This window comes from Phascolarctos cinereus, unplaced genomic scaffold, assembly GCF_003287225.1.
Source record: "Phascolarctos cinereus isolate Bilbo 61053 unplaced genomic scaffold, phaCin_HiC Scaffold_2;HRSCAF=192, whole genome shotgun sequence".
NCBI classification, from domain to species: domain Eukaryota; kingdom Metazoa; phylum Chordata; class Mammalia; order Diprotodontia; family Phascolarctidae; genus Phascolarctos; species Phascolarctos cinereus.
In genome coordinates this window covers 300,948,780-300,973,090 of record NW_027555625.1, presented here as the reverse complement: position 1 = coordinate 300,973,090, position 24,311 = coordinate 300,948,780, and the positions used below count along the sequence as shown (strand labels likewise).

General features: G+C 37.9%; 1 protein-coding gene across 7 annotated transcripts in view; it reads right to left on the bottom strand.

Annotated features, from left to right (window-relative positions):
• DENND1A (DENN domain containing 1A) overlaps nt 1–24,311 on the bottom strand; it is a 691,139-nt gene that overhangs the window by 277,323 nt on the left and 389,505 nt on the right. For all 7 annotated transcript variants that reach the window (XM_078150133.1, XM_078150134.1, XM_020967516.2 and 4 more), the window contains one exon: nt 4,576–4,621. In XM_078150133.1, coding sequence (XP_078006259.1) covers nt 4,576–4,621 — 46 coding nt within the window. The remainder of the gene's footprint in view (nt 1–4,575; nt 4,622–24,311) is intronic.

The window sequence follows — 24,311 nt, the reverse complement described above, 5'->3', positions numbered from 1 at the left end:
GAACATGCTCTGCTTCTTCCTTCTAAAATAAGGCACTCATCAGTGAACAGAGCACTCCAGACAGGATGTGCCCAGTGAAGAACACAGCAGGACAAATCCCCTTACTTGCTCTGCTCACTGCTTCTATTAATTCACTCTAAGATTGAATTAGGTTTTTTTGGCTTCTGTGCCACATTCATTTTACTGATGAAGAAACTGAGGCCCAGAAATGACTCAAAGGCATGCAATATGTTTATGGAAGAAACAAGACTGGCCCTAGGACTCAATTCACAATTCAGTGGATTCCTGTGCCCCTCCCCTTCCCTAACTGCCCTTTCCATTGATTATTTAGAAAGGTTAACATTAAGAAATAACTTCAGAACACTGATTTTTATAAAGAATGCTAGCATATTATTTCCTTAATAAGAAGCTCAATCTTTTTAGGTACTCATTTAGCTCTTGTAACATTATTTTTGTATTTTTTGACATTGTAGGATTTTTGTGCATTTGTTGAAATGTCATGTATTGGAGACAGAGCCAATATAAAGAAAATATAATTGTCAAGACCATGTTTTCTTTCAAGGAATTCAAATTTGAATTCAACAAACATATTTTGAGTACCCAATATATGTGGAACAATTCACTAGACCCTGGGGGAAATACAAAGTTTGAGTAAGAGATAGCACTTTTCATCAGGGAGTGTACAGGCTGGTAAGACAACAATACAGACCTTTCTGATGACTACAAAGTTGATAGTCTTGAGATATGATCCTTAATCACCAATGGCCATGGCTGGGATTTTTGTTCATAGAAATCAATAATGACATACTATCTTTTTGTTCAAGAGACAAAAGTGCCAGGAAATCCCATTTTACACAGTTACCAATATCCAGCATTAGTCTCTGTTCTTCTACATTATATGAAAAAAATATATTTTAAAATTAAAGAAAGTGTGAACATGCATGAGAAAGAGAAAGGAGGGAGGAAGAGGGGGAAAGAGAGGCAGAGAGGGTAAAGGAAAAGAGAAGGGCTTAGGGGGAGGTGGGAGGGAGAGAGAATGCTTATATAAACACAAGGGAGGAAGGGAAAGGGAGATATTTGTTGGGAGGGTACATTGTAGAAGAGGGTTGTACTGGATGATCTCCAAGGTGCTTTCCAGTTCGAACATTCTATATTCCAGTATCTTTTGTTCTGAGATGTCGTCTAGCTCTAACATTCTATGTTCTATAGGCCTGACGTTATATGACAATGGGAAAGAGAGAAGACTGGTTAATTGCTTCTAGGAAACAGCCCAGAGCCGAAAATGAGGCATACAAGGAGTACTAACTCTTTAAGGTAGTAATAACAGTAATAAATACCTAACATTTTTATAGTATTTAAGGTCTGGAAAGCACTTTACATATTTTTTCTCATTTGGTCTTCATAACAACCCTAAGAGTAGTTGCTATTCTTATCCTCATTTTATAGATGGGGATACTGAGACAGAGAGGTGAACTGATTTGTTTAGGGTCGTACAAGTATTAAGTGTCTGACGTAGAATCTGAACTCAAATTTTCTTGATTCCAAGTACATTGCCCTATCCACTACACCACCTAGCTGTTACCTAGGGTAACATTATTTCATATTAAAAATATCCTCTAGGTTAGCGATAAATAAAGCCCTTCCTCCATGATCCATTTTCAAGTTATAAGAAATCACAATTCAGATTTTTACCCTGAACAACAATTTTGAGAGTCATAAAAATGGTTAAAAAGTCTCCTCATGGTTTAGCTTTTTCTAAACTTTTACGAACATCTGCCACATTCATTTGAAGTTTAAAAAATTCTGGCACATATGCAAAGGCATAATAAGGTGCCTATAGCTTTTGAGAAGAATTAACAAGACAGTCAAAAATAAGTCTTTTTAAATCCTTTGCTGAATTGCTAGTGAGAATGACAGTGTAAGAGAGAATGTATCTTCTCTCCCTATGCTTCCTGGGGAATAGCAACAAAAGCCTTTATTCATTCATTCAATAACAATTTACCAAACACCTATTATGTGCAATGAATGATGATACTAGATGCACCAAAATTAAAAAAAAAAGCATAGTCCCTTGCCCTCAAGAAGCTTAGCTAAAACAACAGAGAACATGATACACATGTATAACAACTACAACGTGTAAGGTTCCAAGGATAGAGTTCAACTTCACCTGGAGACTTTAGGGAAGGTTCTCCAAAGAACACAGTATCTGAGCTGGGCTTTGGAGGATGCACAGGAGTTGACATGTGGAAAAGGGTATTGAGGAGTGTGGTGTTAGGGTCCACATATACAAAAGCATTGTATCAGGTAGTGTGTGGGCAGGAAAAAAAAAGATGTCAAGGAGTCAATTTTTAGCTGGAACATCAAGTGTGTTAAAGAGAATAGTGGGTGATACAATTAAAGAGATGGCTAGAACCAGATTGCTGAAGGCTGTAAAGAGAATCACAGAATGTTATAAATAGATGGGATCAGAAGGATCGTCTAATCCAACTCTCTCATTTTACAAATGAGTCAACTTAAGCCAGAGAGACAGGACGTGTGACTTATCCAAATACACACATTTTATGAGTGGCAAAGCTTTGGTTGGAATACAGGTCTTCAGATTCAGCTTTTCCCACTACACCATGCTGCCTGTCTAAAAGACTTGAAGGAGATAGGTTTTTTGCCTGTGGTTATCTTAAGAGCTGTCCTGCAGAAGAGAGATTAAAATTGTTCTTGGTCCCAATGATGGATAGCAAGTTTTAAGGAAGCAGATTTCAGCTTGATAACTGAACAATTAGATTGACGCACAAACAGAATGGGCTCCTTTGGCTACAATGAGTTGTCTATCAATGGATATCTTCTAAGCAAAGCCCAGATATAACCATTTGCTGGGAAATTAAAGAGGGGATTCTTGCTCAGGTAGGAGCTAAACTGGATGTTTTCTGAGGTCCCTTTGAGCTCTGAGATTCCATGGTTCAGCTATGTGTAGGGGAAAGAACACTGGATTCTGAATCAAGGGACCTCAGTTTGACTGGCACTTCTGCTATTTAATGCCTATGTAACCATAGGTAAGTCACTTCAATCTGTGGGCTTGAGTTTTCTCATTCGGAAAATGAAGGGGTTGGGGGGCAGCTAGGTGGCGCAGTAGATAGAGCACTGGCCCTGAAGTCAGGAGTACCTGAGTTCAAATGTGGCCCCAGACCAAACACTTGACACTTACTAGCTGTGTGACCCTGGGCAAGTCACTTAACCTCAATTGCCTAAAAGGTTAAAAAAAAAAAGAAAGAAAATGAAGGGGTTGGATTAGATGAACTCTAAGGTCTCATCAGGCTCTAAATCTTATGATAGGATGTATCTCTTTAATTCTTTCATTTTTAATGTTCTTTTTCATTCTAATTCTCAGTGGTGTTCTTCTACTGTAGCTTTGATTCCACCTCAGCTCTTATAAACAAAAGACAGAAAAGAAAAAAAAGTTCAATACAATACAATCTGAACACATAATCTGTGACAGACCATAAACCCTACACTTTATGTACCCAGGGCTAGGTGATGACAGAAAGGCAGAGTTAACAGAATGTAGGAGCCACATGGCCAGCCTGTCAATTTGGAAATTGGAGCAGATTTTTAATGGTCTATTTTGATTGAGATTCTCAATGTCAAACCAACAGGTTTTCCAATAACCAACTCTTTTCGTTTCGTAAACACAATAGCACTGTGTGCAACAAATAGTGAAGAAGCAGGTGGTCCCAGTTGACCTACAGTGAATTGAACAGAAAAGAAGAGGCCATATTTCCTTCAAGACAAGAAAAGCTTTACCACTGGGAGAAGCAGTTCCTATTCTCCCCTCCCCTGAGAGCTCATCTCCTCTGTGAAAGAAGGCAAGCTCAGGACTTTGCTCTCAGAGACTATACACAGCAAAAAGAACTCCACAGGCATGCACTGCCTCTGCCCCAATGACACAACTGCGGAAGCTACGAGGCCACATGAAGAGGTGGAAAGCACACTAGATTGACAGGTATTGGGTTTGAGTCCTGACTCGGTCATTTATTTGATGCTGGGCAAGAACTCCAGTCCTCTCAACCCAAGTTTGAAATGCTTTCAGTTACCCTGCTGCTGTCAGCGTTCTTTACAGCTCTGATCCTCACCATCCTAAGTTCTAAAGTTCTTTCCAGCTCTCAAAGTCAATGGCTCTATGCTTTTAGTTGTAAACTCAAGCATTTGGCTACAATAGGAATACATACAAGCTGGTTCTTTAGTATAGGCAAGTAGACCAGTATTTGCCCAAAGCTTGTAATATTACTTTAAAAAAAATCCTCCTCTCCCTTAAGACCTTTTCTACTCTCCTGTCCCTGCAGCCTCACCTGAGAAAACATCATCTCCCATCTGAACAAAAACAATAACCTAGTGGGAAGAGATCTTAGTTGAATGCTCAGCTTTGTCAGCAAGGGAGGGGGACAGAGCTTGAGGTGTTGCTTGTACGAGTTCCCATATGTTAAGCTGTGAATACAGATACTCAGTCTATTCCAATGCCATGCAGAAACAGGAGGAAACCAAACCACAGAGCAAAAAATTTCTGGAGAAAGCAAGCCAACTTACCTCCATTAGACTTAAATGTATTCCTATGAGGTAGGGCATGGGAGCACTGTGAAGAGAAACAAAGACAAACAGCTGTTTTAATGTCTGTTGCATCCGCCTGAAAATTACAGACGGTTAAATATTTGCAGAAAAACTGTTTTAATAAACGTATGCACAGTTACATTTTCTTTCACAACAAAAATCCTAATATGACATTATGTTCCCGAGCTGAGAAGCTTCACAGGGATTTACAAAATGTTTGCAGCCTGGGAATGATAGCACACGCTTGTAATAGAAATGGCAGTTGAATAACAAGGCTTGAAATGCAGGAATTGGAAAAGGGTAATTTCTTCTATGATTGTACTCTCTGAGGTCCTGCACAGGTACCACCTTCTCCATGAAACTCTGCCCGATGACCTCGGCTTAAAAGGGTTCCCCCCGCCCTGAGCACCCTCCACTCTCTAGTATCTCTCTGTGATGGCTCCTGGGCACTCTGATCTAATGTGTAGCATTGCTATATGTGTGTGTCCTGGGATCACTACATTCAGCCCATTTACAGTTGAGTAAACTGGAAGGAAAGTTTGAGGTGGTTTGTTTTATAGATAAGGAGATAAGCCCAGAGAGACAAAGTGACTTGATCCATCTCTTTACAAGACTCACTTGAACTTGCCATCCATGCTATTGTCCTATATCTCTTCTGCCCTTTGTAGCTAAACTCTTCAAAAAGGCCATCTACAATAGGTGCCTCCACTTTCTCTTCTCTTACGCTCTTCTCAACCTTTTACGATTCGTACCTTACAATCCCACTGAAATGGCTCTCTCCAAAGCCACTAATGATCTCTTAGCTGCCAAATCCAATGGCCTTTTCTCAATTCTCATTTTCCTGGACCTCTCAGCAGCCTCTGACACTGTTGATCACTCTCTCCAATTTGATACCCTCTTATCTCTAGGTTTTGGAGACACCACTCTCTCCTGGTTCTCTTCCTACTCATCTGATTGCTCTTTTGCTGCATCCTCATCCAGATCACATCCTCTAATTGCAGAGGTTTGGAAACTTGTCCCACAAGGTTCTGTCTTGGGTCCTCTTCTTTTTTCCTACTACTTCATGACCTCATTAGTTCCTATGGATTTAATTAGCATCTCTATGCTGATGATTCTCAAATCTACCTATACTGTTCCAAATTTTCTTCTGATCTCCAGTCTCACATCTACAACTGCCTTTCAGACACCTCAAACTAGATATCCAGTAGATATCTTAAACTCAACCTGTCCAACAATGAATTTATTATCTTTCTCCTTAAACCTCCCCAGCCTCTACTTTCCCTATTACCATGGAAGATACCATCATCCTCACAGTCCCTTGGTCTTGAAACTGATGAGTTATCCTTGATTCTTCCACTATCTCTCACCTCTTATATCCAATCTGTTTCCAAGGTCTGTTGATTTCATCCTTGCAACATCTCTCAATCATGCTCCCCTTCTCTCCTCTAACATGTCACCACTCTAATGTAGACCTTCATCACCTTACACCTGGACTGCTGCAATAGCCTGCTAGTGGGTCAGCCTGCCTCAAGACTCTCCCCGATCCTATCCATCCTCCATTCAGCCACTAAAATGATTTTTCCAAAGTATAAGTCATTCAAGTCACTCCAACCTCCAACTCAAAAAACTCCACTGGCTCCTTATTGCCCCTAGGATCAAATAAAAAAAAATGTGCTATTTGGCATTCAAAGCCCTTCATAACCTATCCCTATTCTATCTTCCCAGTCTTGTCATCCCCTGCTCCTAACCCCCCCACCCCAATCCAATGACATCAACCTCCACGAACAGGATATTCCATCTCTCAGCTCCTGGCATTTTCTCTGGCTGTCCCCAATGTCTAGAACATTCTATTTCCTCCACTCTGACTACTGACTTCCCTGGCTTCTTATAAGTCCCAACTAAAATCCCATCTTTTACTGGAAGCCTTTCTCAACCCTTATTGATTGTATGCCTTTCCTACTTATCCTGTAGGATAAGATAGGAAAAGATAGATTGCTTTGCCTCTATTTGTTTCCATGTTGTCTCCTCCGTTATACTATAAGCTACTTGAGGCCAAGGACTGGTTTTTGCCTCTTTTGTATCCCTAGCTCTTTGCACAGTGCCTGGCATATAACAGATGCTTAACTGATTGACTGCATGCTCCCTAAAGACACAGATTGAGTTGTTTTCATCCTGTAGTCATAGTGCAAATATGTGCCACACTGTCTGGCACATGTTAGGTGTTCAGTAAATGTGTGTTGAATTGGTGAATACTGAACGCTCACTGCCCATTTGAAGCTAAGCATTGTCCGGAGAGTTGTATCCAGGTGAACATACTCATTCAACAGCCCAGGCAAGAGCTTTCACCATGGATTATCTTCTGGGTTCACAGAATCATAGAATATCATTGCTGGAAGGAATTTCTGGACACAAGAAGCACTTAATAAATGTTTGATCAATCGTTGAAATGAATAGAATGTTAGAACACAGATAGAGCACACAAGAGACCTTAAAACATTAATTGTTATAGCTGGAAGGTACATTATCATATAGAATACTGGAACAAAGAACAGGAGAGTCTGAAAGGGACCTCAGAACATAAAACAAAGTTAGAAAGCCTGAACGTCAAGTGCAACCTCACTGTTTTCAGACGGTGAAATTGAGGTCCAAAGAGTTTAAATTCCTTTCTTAGAGAAGATTCTAGCCCAAGATCATACAGAGAGTGAAAGAACTGGGATTTGAATCTCAAGCTGGCAGAGGAAAGGAAGGTATGGGGATTTACTGCCAAAGTTTTTCTTAAACCATTTCCAGAGACAATCTTACTCTAAAATTTGATCTATGTCAAATTTATACTTTTCTCAATAAGATTTCAAAAAAGGGGCAACCACTGCTTGAGAGCAATAACCACAAACACCTGTAAGGATGGGACATGATAGCTTTCAATCACAACAAACTGGGTGATTTTTCTATGTTATCTTCATAGGGATATTGAATACTTAACTAGACGTTAACCTTCCAGGAAGCAAACTATAACGTAGCAAAAAGAACACTGAAATGGAGCCTGGTTTCCCACAAGTCACTTCAATTATTTTCAGTTTACCTAATTGGAAACTGAAAATAATAATGCTTATACTACCCACCTCACAGGAATGTTGTGAGGAAGGTACTTAAGCTGTAAAGAGTTATTGAAATGGGAACTATTATTGTTAATCTTAGCCTCAGTTTCCTCATTTATAAAATGGAAAAAGAATATTCTTTCTTCCACCTCCTCCACAGGGGGTGTGGCAAGAGAATCGTTTTATGGTTTATAAAATATTACAGAAATGGGAGTCATTATTATTATTCTGAGCCTCAATCTCTTCTTCTATAAAACTGGGAGGAAAGAATTCTGTAAACTGTAAAGAACTGCAAAAAATGGGAGCTGTTACTGTTATTACCCAAACACCATCAATTTGCAGCTGCACAAAGATAACAAACAAGCCTTTACCAGAAAAAATACAACCTGAACCCCTTAAATAATAAATTAAATGTCACAACCAAAAAAATCCCATTCAGAGTATAAAATACCCTTCTCAGGCAAAGTCTACAAATTTCTACAGCAGTATTTCAAGAGGATGGAAACAAGGCCCTTATGAAACCTCCTCTGATTGGGAATCATTCTCCCAGAATGCTTTGGGGGGTTTTTTCCCCTCAGAGCAATAGAAAAGAATCGTATACTATAATGAAACTGGATTTTTAAAATTTACGTTTTTAAGACTTTTAATGAAGAAAATAAGGTATCTAATTTTTTTTTCTGTACACATTCAACTTCTTCTCTAATGGAGGCCTTTCAGGGGCAAGCTACTGTCTGACGATGTATTTTATTTTTTCCTCTTAAAGCATAAACCATTAGTTTAAGACGCCAGTTGTACAAATGCTCAAACTTCCTTGTGTGATTGGGCTCTGCTGTCCAAGCTCTCCCCAGCATACTGTGTAACGAATATGTTTCTAATTAAATAGCTTCAGGAACAGGACAGCTTCAATGTCAGAAATACAAAGTCTGAACCCCCGGCAGGAAGTCTTCAGACTGCAAATGTCTCATCTCGCGGAACCTTGGCTAATGTAATGAAAGGAAGCAAGAAAAGTGTGGAATTCCAGAACAGGGGCAAATTATTACTGTCTAGAAACACAGCCTACCAGACAGTGCAAGAATTTCCCAAATCTGTAAGAATCAACCCTACTGCATCACTTTCTCTATCTTTCATATTTAATTGAAAAATGAGCCAACAGTGAGTTTTAATTAAAATGTCAAAAGAAAAAATTAGCTGCTATCAAATGATTTAGTCTACAAAAATGGATTTTAAAAAGAAAAGAATAACTAAATATCTAGAAGTAATAGTCTTCTGTGCGATTTATTAATTAAGATTTTTCTTCTAAAAGGAGATAGATAGCCCTGTAGTATAGCGGAAGGTGCTTAGGATGTTTGGATCCTGTATAAATATGCCATTTGACCTTGGGCAAGTCACGTAATCTCTGTTGGCCTTAGTTTCCTCATCTAGTAATTGACAGGGATTTGCCGGATAACCTCAATCAATAAGCATTTAAGAAATGCCTAGGATATGCCAGCTACTATGTTAGGCACTGGGGATACAAAGGTAAAAATGCAATTATTTCTTGCCTCAAATAACTTACATGTAAGTGAGGGGTATAAAATGTACAGATGCTTTGTAAGAAAACAGAAGCTATCTACAAGACAAATGGCAGAGAAAGGCACTGGCAGCTGCGGAGGGATCAGGAAAGGTCTCATGTAGGAGGTGGCATGTGGCATAAGTTTGAAAGAAACTAAGTAGTTTCTGAAGTGGAAGTGAGTCAGAACTATACTCTGTGTCTGGAAGACAGACTGGTCAGAAGTGCAATGATGAGAGAGGGAACGACAAGGAGGCCAGCTTGGCTGTTGTGTAGAAATATGAAGGACGACAAGGTCTAACAAACCTGGAAAGTAGGCTAAAACCAGGTTGTGAAGGCTTTAATGCCAAAAAAGAGGAGTTTGATCTTGACTCTAGAGGAAATAGGGAGTCATTACAGTTCCCTGAAGAGAAGAACATGGTTGGATATATGCTTTAGGAAAATCACGTTGTCAGGGAAGGATGAATTGGAAAGGGTAAAGAAGAGGCAGGGAAACTAATCAGCAGCCTATTGCAATAGTCCAGGTGACTATTCTATGTTGTAACACCCAGTTTTAATGTTCTGTGCCCTAGTAATCTAGGCTCTAAGATATTCTTAGAACATTATAAAATCTGAAACATGAAGGTTCTAATGCCATAGGTTTTTGCCTTCTTACAAAACCATTTTGTTTAAAAACAAGGAAGAAATGAAATCATTAGAAATAACATAAAGGTACAAAACACTAAGAAGTTACCAGATACAAAATCGATTACACACTTTAGGCATATTAAACATGCATTATTTAAGTACAATAATTTTTCCAAGGAGTCATTATGGCCTATCATGGAAAAGCAATTTCTTCGCCAAGTATCGTTAGGGATGTAACAGCTCTGTATTTAGAACATGTTTAAGACACATTATTTACTCTACACACCACAATAGCTTTATGTATTGTACAAATGAAAATTTAGACAATTACTTTCTGTGCTGTCATCATTTTCCCACTAAGCCACAGATACTTTTTTGAACCTATTACAAATTCTTTGCAAATACGCCGAAACCTAGAAGCTACGTGACAATCTCTAACATGTTGCAAATATGAACTTGCATAATTCTGTGCATATTCATACACTAACACCAAGAATGAACACCAACTTCAGTTGACCAAGGACTTGACAATTATTCCACAGAATCGCAGAATGTCCAAACTGGAAAGGACCTCAGAGGCCGTCTAGTCCAGCCAGTCCCTGAACAAGGAGCCTCTCTCTATACCTCTGATAAGAAGTCCTTTAGCCTCCACTAGACAGTCTTTGCAAAGGAGAAATACACTGTTTCCAAAGGAGGCCATTCCAAACACACAGAAGTTTTTCCTTTTCGTTGCGCCACAATCAGTCTCTGTCACTTCCAACCATTGTTTCTAGTTCTCCTTCCTGAGCCCAAAGAGAACAAATCTAATCCCTCTCCTATGTGACAGCACTTCAAACAGTTAAAAGACAGCTAGCTCTCTCTTCTCCAGGCTAAATATCTCTAGTTCTTTCAAGTGAATCTCCTATGTCATGATTTTGAGGCACTTCTTTATCTAATCAACTAACCAGATATTGAATGGGTACCAACTAATTGGGGAGATAAGACACACTAAACAACAAAGCAGTAACATACATATGTAAATTCATATATAGAATATCCACCAATGCTACACGTGGTACATATATTATGAACCTACCTAGGCATATTATATAATTATAAATCAAGGAATAACACAATCTCAAGAGGAATCAGAATCGTAGATGACCAAAAGATCACTAGAAAGATTCACTGTGAACCATCAGGAACACTGGGGTAGGAGTGAGAGGAATCGCCAGTACTGGGGTTACCCTAGCCCCTTACCTTACCCATCTCTCCTTTACATCAGTTGTTGGCTGTCTCAAAGCTCATCTGAGAGAGTCAGACTATGGGAAGAACTGAGACCACTTGGGGGTGTACTCTATCTCACTCTTGCCTTCTCCCTTTTCCCTGGCTGCTCAGATTCTCCCAAAGCTTTGGCTGAAATGGGGGAATAGTTCTATTCCTTCTGATAAGATAAAAGACAACTAGACCTTACCATCTGTCCTAACTCTGCCTCCAAAGATTCCCCATGCCTTATGATCTGACCTGCTTCTACACCCTGCAGTCCTCTGTCACCATCACCATATGTAACCTAAAGACTTTGGGGTCTTGCCATGTGTTTCATAGCTTTTGGGCAGCTAGGTGGCACCGTGGATAGTGCTGGGCCTGGAATCAGGAAGACTCATTTTCCTGAGTTCAAATCTGTCCTCAGACACTTCTTAGTTGCATGACCCTAACAAGTCACTTAACCCTGTTTGCCTCAATTTCCTTATCTGTAAAATACTGGAGAAAGAAATGGCAAATCATTCCAGTATCTTTGCTAAGAAAACCCCACATGGGGTATGAAGAGTCAGACATGACTGAAACCACTGAACAACAACAATCGGTCTCACTCCTGCACCCTTGGGACTTTTGGACTCATTCATCTGCTGTGCAGCTGAACTTTCTTTTATGTGTTCCCCCCTCAATTAGGTATACTTCTTGAGAGCAGGGACTCTCTCTCTCTTTTTTTCTTACTTGTATGTGCCCAGCACTTAGTACATAATATTTTTTCATCCATTTGTTGTGGAATCAGGAAGGCTTTAGCATATAACACTGATTCTTGTATGTGAGAAAGCTCAAGGAAGACATCATCAAGGATTGGAAAAGTAGATAAGATCATGTGAGATATAACAGATGGGCATTCCTAGTGCTATTCTGATAGTTACAAAATATTAAAGGTATTATATACACATATGTACATATATGTATGCATGTATGCATACTATTAAAATCTATATTTAGAAAGAGAGTATCCAAACTGGAGAGATCACAGACCAGTCAAACTATCAAAGAACTTAGTTTTATGACATATTGATATGATACCTGTCGTTGTAATTGTTATAATATGGCGCTAAATTATACAATGCAGATTATTAGAAAATAGAGCAATATTTATAGGGGAAAGCTTCATGCAGGAATAGACCTTGATGAATGGGATATGTATGTATGTATGTATGCTTGAATGTATGTGTGTGCATATATGTGTGTGTATGTATTGGTAAGAAGTTGCAGAGCTGTTTGATGCCTGGGAGGCAGGCAGGGAAAGAATACAGGCTGTCCTAAATGTCTAAGTGCAATTATTTTAATTTTATTTTTATTTCCAGTTCCACAGTTTTTCCTTCTCTCCATCCCTACCAGGAAAGCAAGAAGCTTGATACTCATTTTACATATACAGTCATACAAAATATATTTCCACATTAGTGATGTTCTAAAAAAACAAAAGCCAGGAAAATAAAGAATAGAAGAAAATATGCTTCAGTCTGTACTCTGAGTCCATCAGTTCTCCACCTGGAGGTAGACAGTATTTTATATCATGAGTCCTTTGGAGTTATGGTGGATCATCGTATTGATGAGTTAGTACAGTTTTAAACTAAGCTTAAATTAATTTAACTATCTCCAGAGATATAGAGTGATTTGCCCAATGTCACAGTTACTAAATGAACCTCAGGGAGGGCAGAATAGCATTGTTGTAGAGTACTGGACATAGAGTCAGATGATTTGGTGTCATATTCCAGCTTGGTTACTTGTTTGTGATCTGTATGAAGATAGGTTACCTAATTTTTGAAAATCTTAGTTTCCTCATCTATCAAAGAGGGATAATAAATTAATAGCCCCCCACCAGGCTTGCTGTAAGAATCAAATGAAATAATGTTGGTAGAGATCACTGAAAACCTTAAAGTGCTACATAAAAATTAGTTATCATTATGATGGAATGAGGACCTAAGTCTATAGTCCCCGAGTATCTTACTTTAAATTTGAATTTGTTTGGTCCTCACCAGTTATTTCATCAGGGTAGGGAGTTCCTCATGAGGAAACCCCCTTTACCAATGCAGATCAGCAATTGCTTTGCAACTTGTAGTGACAGAGAATTGTCTAGTGGCTCTGAGAGGTGAAGTGATTTGCTCCGGATCACCAGAGTAGTATGTGTCAGAGGCAGACCTTGTACACCCAGGTCACCCTGACCCTGGCTCTCCATCTCATACTGCTTATCTTAACATTAGATAATATTCTTAAGAGTCATAGGATGCTCTCCTCTAATCAATATGATTTTGCTAAAAAAAGATGTCTGTAGCTGAGAGGCAAGACAGGGAGTTGGGCTTGATGACTCTGGGATCCCTTTCATCTATAACCTTCTAGGATACTATCCTCTAAATCCTACAGCCTCACGGATTACCAAATGGTCACACTTCAAGTCAAGATAATCAAGTTTTTTTCTTTGTTAAAGGCAATTGGGGTTAAGTGACTTGCCCAGGGTCACACAGCTAATATCAAGTGTTTGGTCTGAGGCCAGATTTGAACTCAGGTCCTCCTGAGTTTAGGGCCGGTGCTCTATCTACTGCGCCACCTAGCTGCCCCCAAGATGATCAAGTTTCAAATCCAACCTTTGTACTTACTGACTGATCCTGGGTAAGTCACTTCAATTCTTTTTTTTTTTTTAATTTTAAATTTTATTTATTTTTATTAGGCAATTGGGGTTAAGTGACTTGCCCAGGGTCACACAGCTTTAAGTGTCAACTGTTTGGTCTGAGGCCAGATTTAAACTCAGGTCCTCCTGACATCAAGGCAGGTGCTCTATCCACTGCTGCTACCTAGCTGCCCCATTCACTTTAACTCTTAAGGAAGGCCTGAAGCAATTCTCTTGTAACATAATAAATTGCAGAACAACTGCTGACCTGAATTAAGAGTTTTCTCCCAGGAAAGCTCCTTATACCAATGAAATCACAGAGTTAAATAAACAAAAGACATCCTACTAATAATGAAAGGGTTTTGAATGCTTTTTTTTTAAAATGAGATCCATATTGATGAATTGTGGTCTTTGAGTTAGACTTTTATACAGTCCAGCATTCTCAGAATGATCTACTTCTAAAATTATACATAGTTTGTGTACCACCTTTCCCATTGTTACACAATTTCAGAAGATGAGATGTGTGGAAAAAAAAAGATGTGATGTGCTGGAAAGAAAAGTGGACCTTGGTCAACCAAACTGGGTTCATTCCTGGCCCCCTGCTAGTCACTTAGGTGGCTAGCTGTGTGACCTTTGAGCCTCAGGGTGTCCATCTATAAAAGGAGAGGCCTAGACAACTTCTAAAATCCTTTTCAATTCTGACATTCTGTTCCTGATACTCTGTTTTAAAATTCTCATCTAGTTCTAACATTATATTTTCTAACATTATCAGTGTTCAGGTCGCTGTTAGCACTATCATGTTGCATTCTGTTCTAACATTCTAGGTGTTATAGGTTCTTTCAGCTCAGGTATTCTACATTTGAAGGCCCTTTTCAGTTCCACATGTTCTATGTTCTAAGGCTTCCTCAAACTCTACCACTGCGATTCTAAGTACTAAAGACCAAGTCTCTGTTTTGCAATCTGCAGGCATGAATATGGATATTGCAGGTTTCTTAATGGGCATGTAATTGCCCATTCATTATAACTGTTTTTACAATTTATTTAATTCTTTTCCTTCTAACTAACGAGAGACCTCTTAATTATGCTTCCTCAGGGTGGGCAGCTACTAATTGGAAGAGAGTCAAGTGAAATAAAGGAATACTGGTAGTTCAAATATATAAAATAAAACCATCTAGAGACCAAAAGGAGAAGAGAAAACACGGATCCTCTTTTCCCCTACCAGAAAGGTATATTAGCTTAGGGCTGTCAAGGGATTAGTTAGATCTCACAAGTTCTCTCCACCTTCTTCTCTTTTAAAAAAAACAAACAAAAAAAACAACCCAAGGTGTTAGCATAATAACAATTCACACTTCAAATTATTTTTATCAATCCTATCTTCCAGTAACAAACAATTTCTCATCATAATACACTGATTAGTTATAGGAATCTTATGAATTTTAAACCTCTTCTTTATTTTTCAATAAAAGACCAGCATGGTAAGGGGTTCTGTCTTAAGCTTTAAAAACTAAGAACACAGTTTGTTTTTTAGTGTTAAATTCTGTTCTGCACAGAAAAGGAATGGAGTGTGAACTAAAGCTCTACTATTTATTACCTGTAAGAAAACTTGGAAGTCCCTTCTTCTCTCTGGGCCTCAGTTTCCTCATTTATAAAGTGAGAAGGTTGAACCACAGAAATTCTAAGGTCCCTTCTGGTTCTAATACTGTATGATATAATATTCTAAATCTTTTTTTCTTTTTAAATTTTATTAATTTATTTTGATTTATCAACAATCACTTCCATATGCTTTTGAGTTGAAAATTTTTCTCCCCCTTCCTCTCCCCCACCCTCCCCAAGATGGTGCATAATCTGATATAGGCTTTACATTTACATACCCATTAAACATATTATCACATTAGTGAAGTTGTAAGTAAAAATTAAAACCAATAGGAGGAGCCATCAGAAAGATAATATTCTAAATCTTATGAACATATGGATATGGTCCACTGCGTTTACAACAGTTTCAAGGACAAAGAATTGGGAAAGTGGCAACAAACATATAACAATCATCAGATTAGCCTTAGGCATGATAATAATTTACATTTCTATAGGCCTTCCATTTCTACAGAGGACTTTCCTCAAACAATGGGTTCCACAGTTAAAATTTTTTCATCCCCATTTAAGAGATGAAGAAAACATGGCTTCTGAGAGACAGAGAGGGAAAGCAACTTGAGCCATATTGCTAATAAATGGCACAGATTCCAAGGCCAGTCTTTCATTATGCAGTAGTACTTCAAGTATAAATGGTCGTTACATTGGCTTTAAGAGACTTAGACATAGCATAGATCATAGAAGTTAACCTTTAATAATAGATTTACGTCTGGCACTAGCCATCAAGCTTGGCTAATGTTCACTTAGAACTTAGAATGGCTGAAGAAGTTGTGGTATATGATTGTGATGGAATACTACTATGCTATAAGAAATGATGAGCTCAATGATCTCAGAAAAACATAGAAAGACTTGCACAAAATAATGAAGAGTGAAATGAGCAGAAGCAAAAGAACTTTGTATACAGTAACAACAATGTTGTTTTAAGTATGGCTTTGAGTGAATAAGTCATTTTGACTATAATAAATGCCCAAATTAACTATAAAGGACATAAGAAGAAAGATGCTATCTATTTCCAGAGAAAGAACCAATAAATAAAGTATGTATAGATAATATATCTATTTCCATATCTGGAACAGGGCAGGGGGAAGGGAGGGAAGATTAAAAAGGAAATTTACATGATAACTTCATTGTGTATTTAAAAGGAATAGAAAGTTGTACATAGTGGACTTGCAGTTTCATGTGCAACCATCTTTTTTTTTTATTGTGCTATGTTATGTAAATGTTTTATTCTATAAATAAAAAAATAAACTTTTTTAAAAAAAGAGCATTCTCTTATGTATGGGTACAACTTCAATTTGGAAAATGTACTTTAATGATTTCCTTAATTAATTAGGTGTTCACAACTGAAGAGGAGGCACCCCTTTTTGGAAGTAAGAGCAGTGGGACTTAGAAGAAAGAACAGATAAATCCCACAGATAGTGTCTGAAAGGAAACCTCAAGGGAAAATGTCAAAATCCAGAATAATCAACATTTTTCATTCCTCTTCAGACTAATGGGAGGAAATAGGGTTAGAAAAATTCAGGAACTGATAAATGTTGGAGAAGATGTGGGAAAATTGGAACACTAATGCATTGTTGGTAGAGTTGTGAACTGATCCAACCATTTTAGACAGAAATTTGGAACTACGCCCAAAGGACTATAAAAAATGTGCATACTCTTTGATCCTGCAATACCACTTCTAGGGCTGTACCCCGAAGAGATCATAACAATGGGAAAAGGACTCACGTGTACAAAAATATTTATAGCAGCTCTTTTTGTAGTGGCAAAGAATTGGAAATTGAGGAAACACCCATCAACTGGGAAATGGCTGAACAAGTTATGGTATATGAATGCAATGGAATACTATTGTGCTATAAGGTGATGAGAAAACAGACTTGAGAATAAACTGCAAAGACTTCCATGGACTGATGCTGAGTGAAAAGAACAGAACCAGGAGAACACTATGCATAGTAACAGCCACACTGTGCGATAACTGACTTTGATAGACTTAGTTTTTCTCAGCAGTGCAATGATCTAAGACAACTTCAAAAGACTCATGATGGAAAATGGAATCCACATTCAGAGAAAAAACTATAGAGTCTGAATGCAGATTGAAGCATACCATTTGCTCTTTTTTTTTCCCTTCTGTGTTGTTTTGTTTCTTCTTTCTCATGGTTCCTCCTATTAGTTCTAATTCTTCTTTATGACATAACTCATACGAAAATATATTTAATAGAAATGTATATGTAGAGCCTATATCATATTGCACATCATCTTGGAGAAGGAGGAAAGGATGGAGGGGAAGAAAATTTAAAATTCAAATGCTTATAGAAGTGAATATGGAAAACTAAAAATAAATAAATTAATTAAAAATTAAAAAGAAAAAGAAAAAGAAAATCCAGGAACCATGACTAAGACCTCTCTTACTGGAGAAATTAAAAATAACAGAAACAGGGCAGAGCCAAGATGGTGTAGTACAGTCAGCAACCTAGCTGAACTCTCCAACATTCTCTGACAAACAACTTTAACATAATCCCTCTAATCAAATTTTGGAGCCTCAGTGCAGCAGCTTCATGAGCTCTCAGCTCAGAGATGGCAAGGGGGTCAAACAACTGGTCAGAAAAAGATTACAGGGGACCCTTTGCTGGCACTAGGTGCAGCTGGTGCTGATTGACAACTCTATTGTCCATAAGCAGTTCTGGTTGCAATTCCAGAGCAGAGAGGAGCGCTGGTGGTTGATTCCAAGGCAGCAGGGGTCCTGCTTTCAGTTCCAAGGTAGAGACCACTATGGCTTGTGGCCATAGGAGGGGAGGGGACTTGATTACAGTTTCAAGACAGAAAGGAGCATCAGACTTAAGGCTGCAAGAGAGCAGGGGACTGGTTACAGATCCAGAGCCAAGGGTATGTAGCCATAGGGAAGCAGGGCCCTTCATGGGTAAAAACCAGAATGTAGACCAGGACAGACCATAGCTCTCCCTGGATCATGCCACCTTGGAAACACTGAAAACTTGCAAAGCCTCAGAATTAGCTCTGAAAATAGCGTAATGAAAAAGCCTGAAACTTGAGACAGGACCTCCCCAATCCCAGGTGAACTAAGACCAACTTTATTTTTCCCCTCCACTTAATTAATAGTATTTTATTTTTTCTAATCACATGTAAAGATAGTTATGGACTCATAACTTACTTTTATAAGGTTCTGAGTTTCAAATTTTTTCTCCCTCCCTCCCTAAGATAGCAAACAATCTGATATAGACTATACATGTATAATCATATTAAACAGATTTCCATACTAGTCAAGTTGTGAAAGAAGAATCAGAATAAAAGGAAAAACCACACACACACACAACAGAGAGAGAGAGAGAGAGAGAGAGAGAGAAGAGAGAGAAGAGAGAGAGAGAGAGAGAGAGAGAGAGAGAATGAGAGAGCGTAAATAGTATGCTTTGATCTGCATTCAGACTCCATAGTTCTTTCTCTGGATATGGATAGCATTTTCCATCATGAGTCTTTTGGAGATGTCTTAGATCACTGTATTGCTGAGAACAGCTAAGTCAACCAAAGTTTATCATCACATATTGTTGCTGCTACTGTGTACAATGTTCTCCTGGTTCTGCTAACTTCACTCAGCACCAGTTCATGCAAGTCTTTCCAGGCTTTTTTGAAATCCGCCTCTTCATCATTTCTTATAGCACAATAGTATTCCATTACATACATATACCACAACTTGTTCAGCCATTCCCCAATTGATGAGCATCCCATCAAATTCCAATTCTTTGCCATCACAAAAAGAGCGCTATAAATATTTTTGTACATGTGAGTCCTTTTCCCATTTTTATGACCTCTTTGAGATAAAGACTGAGTAGTGGTATTGCTGGGTCAAAGGTATGCACAGTTTTATAGCACTTTGGGCATAGTTCCTAATTGTTCTTCAGACTGGTTGGATCAGTTCACAGCTCCACCAACAATGCATTAGTGTTCCAATTTTCCCCGCATCTCCTCGAACATTTATCATTTTCCTGTTTTGTCATGACAGCCAGATAGGTGTGATATAGTACCTCAGAGTTGTTTTAATTTGCATTTCTCTAATCAATAGTGATTAAGAGCATTTTTTCATATGACTATAGATAGCTTTAATTTCTTCACCTGAAAACTGCCTGTTCATATCCTATGACCATTTATCAACTGGGAAATGACTTGCATTCTTACAAATTTGTAAGTCCAGCTTAAACATAAAGTTCAAAGTTAAGAAAAAGGCTGGAAAAATGAGCAAACAACAATAGCAACAGGAATTGACAAAGCCTAAAAGAAAAATGCTATTTGGACCTAAGCCCAAAAAGAATTCCTGGTTAAAGAGACAACAGTGATTGATGAAATACTGTGAAAAGAAATGAGAGTGATACAGGAAAATTATGAAAAGAGAATTAACATCTTGGTAAAAGAGGAGAAAGAAGGAATGAAAGAAAGAAAGAAAAGAAAGAAAGAAAGAAAGAAAGAAAGAAAGAAAGAAAGAAAGAAAGAAAGAAAGAAAATAACACCTTACAAAACAGAATTGGCCTACAGGTAAAAGAGGTTCAAAAATTCTCCGAGGAAAAGAACTCCTTAAAAAGCAGAATTGGCCAAACAGATGAAGAGGTAAAAAGCTCACTGAAGAAAATAATTCCTTAAAAATTAGAATTGGGCAAGTTGATGCTAATGTCTCCATGAGACATTAAGAAACAACAACAACAACAACAACAACAACAACAACAACAACAACAACAACAAAAAGCCAAAAGAATGAAAAAACAGAAAACATAAAATATCTCACTGGAAAAACAAGTACCCTGGAAAATGGAGGAAAGATAATTCAAGAATTCATGGATGACCAAATGCCATGATCAAAAAAAGAGTCCAGACACAATATTTCAAGAAATTATAAAGGAAAACTGCCCTGATAACTTAGATCCAAAAGGTAAAATAAAAATTAAAAGAATCCACCAATCATATCCTGAAAGAAATTCCCAAATGAAAATTCCCAAGAATATTTTTTAATCTTATTTAATATTTTATTTTTCCTAACTACATGTAGAAACAATTTTAACATTATTTTTTTCTTCAAATTTTGAGTTCTAATTTCTCTTTCTCTCTCCCTTCTCCCCACCCCACGGAGAAGGCAAGCAATTTGACATAGGTTATATATGTGCAGTCATGCAAAATACATTTCCATGTAAGTCATTCTGTGAAAGAAAACAGATAAAAAAAAGCTCCAAGAAAAACAAAGTAACAAAAATGTATCTTTGATCTGCAGTCAGGTTTTACCAGTTGTTTCTCTGTGGATGAATAAATCCTAAATCCAACAGAATTGTCTTGGATTATTGTATTGCTGAGAATAGCTAAGTCATTCATAGTATATCACCATACAATTATTGCCATGTACAATGTTCTCTTGGTTCTGGTTATTTCACTTTGCATCAGTTCATGTAAGTCTTTCCATGTTTTTCTGAGAGTATCCTGCTCATCATTTTCATTTTTATTTTTGGTTAAGCAATTCAGGTTGAGTGACTTGCCCAAAGTCACACAGATATTAAGTGTCAAGTGCCTGAAGTCGCATTTGAACTCAGGTTCTCCTGACTCCAGGCCTGGTTACTCTATCTACTGCTCATCATTTCTTTTTTTTTTCTTCTGCTCATCATTTCTTAAAGCATAATAGTATTTCATCACAATCATATACAACAACTTGTTTAGCCATTTCCTAATTGATGAACATCCCTTCATTTTCCAATTTTTAGCCACCACTAAAAGAGCAGCTCTAAATATTTTTGTACACATAGGTCCTTTTGCTTTTCATTTTTTACCTCTTTGGGATACAGACCTAGTAGTTGTAATGCTTGATCAAAGGGTATGCATGGTTTTCTAACTGAATTAGTATACAACTTCACCAATTAGTGTTTTAATTTTCCCACATCGTCTCCAACATTTGTCATTTTTTTTTGTCATATTGGCCAATGTGACAGGTATGAGGTAGTAGCTCAGAGCTGTTTTAACTGGCATTTCTCTCATCAAAAGTGATGTAGAGTATTTTTTTTCTAATATAGCTATAGATAGCTTTGATTACTTTGTCTGAAAACTTCCTGTTTCTTTGACCATTTATCAATTGAGGAATGGCTCTTCTATAAATTTGATTCACTTTTCCATATGTTTGAGAAATGAAGTCTTTATCAGCTCACTGTAAAAAAAATTTTTTTCACAGTAATGATTACTATGTATTTTCTTCCATCCTATTTCCCCCATTTATCCTACTCTCTCTCTCCTTTTACCCTGTCCATTCTCAAGTGCTTGTTTCTTACTTTTAGCTCCTCAAACTGCCCTCTTTCTATCAGCAATCTATTCTTTTATCTCATCCCATTCCTACTTTCCTATATAGTAAGATCGATTTCTACAGTCAACTGATTGTGTATATTGTTCCATCTTTGAGCCAATTCCGATGAGAACAGGGTTCATCTGCTTCCCTCCCCACTTCCCCTTCTTTTGGGCTTCTTTTATGTCAAACAATTTATCCCATTCTAACTCTCTCTTTCCCCTTCTCCCAATGCATTCTTCTTTCTCATCCCTTAATTTTATTTTTTTAATCATATCATCACATTCAACTCACACCTCTGCTTCCTGTCTACATATACTCCTTCTAACTGCCCTAATAATGAGAAAGTTTTTAGGAGTTATAAATATCATTTTTCCATGTAGGAATATTAACAGTTTAACCTTATTGAATCGCTTATGATTTCTCTTTCCTGTTTACCTTTTTATGTTTCTTTTGCATCTTGTATTTGAAAGTCAAATTTTCTATTCAGTTCTGGTCTTTTTATCAGGAATGCTTGAAAGTCCTCTATTTCATTGAATTTCCATTTTTCCCCTGAAGGATTATAATCAGGTTTGCTGGGTTATGTGATTCTTGGTCGTAACCCTAGCTCTTTTGCCCCCTGGAATATCTTATTCTAGGCCCTCTGATATTTTAAGGTAGAAGCTACAAAATCCTGTGTTATCCTAACTGTGGCTCCACAATATCTGAATTATTTCTTTTTAGCATCTTGCAGCATTTTCTCCTTGATCTGGGAGGTCTGGAATTCAGCTATAATATTCCTGAGATTTTTCATTTTGAGATCTCTTTCAGGAGATGATAGGTGGATTCCTTCAATATCTACTTTACCCTCTGGTTCTAGAATATGAGGGTAGTTTTCCTTGATAATTTCTTGAAAGACAATGTCTAGGCTCTTTTTTTGATCATGACTTTCAACTAGTTCAATAATACTTAAATTATCTCTCCTGGATCTATTTTCCAGATCAATTGTTTTTCTAATGAGATATTTCACATTTTCTTCTATTTTTTTTCATTCTTTTTATTTTGTTTGATTGGTTCTTGATTTCTTGCTTTTGTACCTCCTTTTCCATTTGGCCAATCCTGCTTTTCAAGGCATTTTTCTCTTCATTGGATTTTTGTGCCTCTTTTACCATGGCTTATTATAAGGTGTTATTTTCCTCAGTAATTTTTTTTTTGAGCCTCCTTTACCAAGCTGACTCTTTTTTTCATGATTTTCTTGCATCACTCTCATTTCTCTTCCCAATTTTTTCTCTACCTATTTTATTTGATTTTCAAAATACTTTTTGAGCTCTTCCATGGCCTGAGACCAATTCATATTTTTCTTGGAGGCTTTAGATGCAGGAATTTTGACTTAGTTGTTGTCTTCAGAGTGTGTGTTTTGATCTTCTTTGTCACCATAGTAACTTTCTATGGTCAGAATAATTTTTCTATTGTTTTCTCATTTTCTAGCTTATTTCTTGACTTTTAACTCTATGCTATAGTAGGGCTCGCTTCCCAAGTGGAAGGGGTACTCTCCCAAGCTTCAGATTTTTTTTTGTGCAGCTGTTTTCAGAGGTAATTATGGGGACCTGTAAGTTTTTGGCACTTCCAAGGTGGTATGAGCTAGGAAGTAGTGTTTACTACTCTCCTGTACTATGCACTGGTTGGGAGAGACCACAAGCACTCTTTTCAATCATGCAATTGTGACCAGGGTCCCTGGTCCCCTGCAGATGCAAGCTCTGCTACGCTAGAGCTCCCCCTTGCACTGGGACTAAAACCTAGGACTGCAACCAGAGCCAAGTATAGGCAATGCAACAGAATCTTACCCCTGGTGACAGCAAAGGGACCTCTGTAAATTTCCTTCTGATCCTTCGTCTGAGCCCCTTATGCTTTGTGGGCAGAGAGGTCTGGAAGCTGTTGCCACTGATTCAGTCACCCTGAGGCCTGCTCCTGGTATGCTGGGGCCCAGTTTGGACTGCAGCCCCAGTGCTGGACTGTGCTCCTCTCTCACCCTGGTGCAAAGACTTTTCCTGCCGACCTTCTAAGCTGTCTTAGGCTGAAAAATTGTTTCACTCTGTCTTTTTGTGGGTTCTGTTGCTCTAAAATTTGTTTAGCATCATTATTTAAAGATATTTGGAGGGGTTTGAGGGAGAGCTCAGGCAACTCCCTGCCTTCACTTTGCCATAATGGCTCCACCTCCTGTCAACTGCCAGGAATATTAAGCCAAATTCCAGAGTTCACAGGTGAAGGAGACACAGTCAGGATCACATAAGACTTTGAGGCTTCCACATTAAAGAAGTGGAGGGCTTCGAATATGATATTCTGTAAGGCAAAGGAACTAGAATTATAACCAGGAATAACCTACCTAGCAAAGTAAGTAAAATTCTTCAGGGGAAAAATGGACATTTAATAACATAGAGGACTTTTAAGCATTCCTGATGAAAAGACCAGAGCTGAATAGAAAATCTGATAGTCATACACAAGACTCAAGAGAAGCATAAAAACGTAAACATGAAAGAGATACTCTAAATACTAAGATACTCTTATATTTCCAGAAGATGATACATGTAATGCCCAAGAACT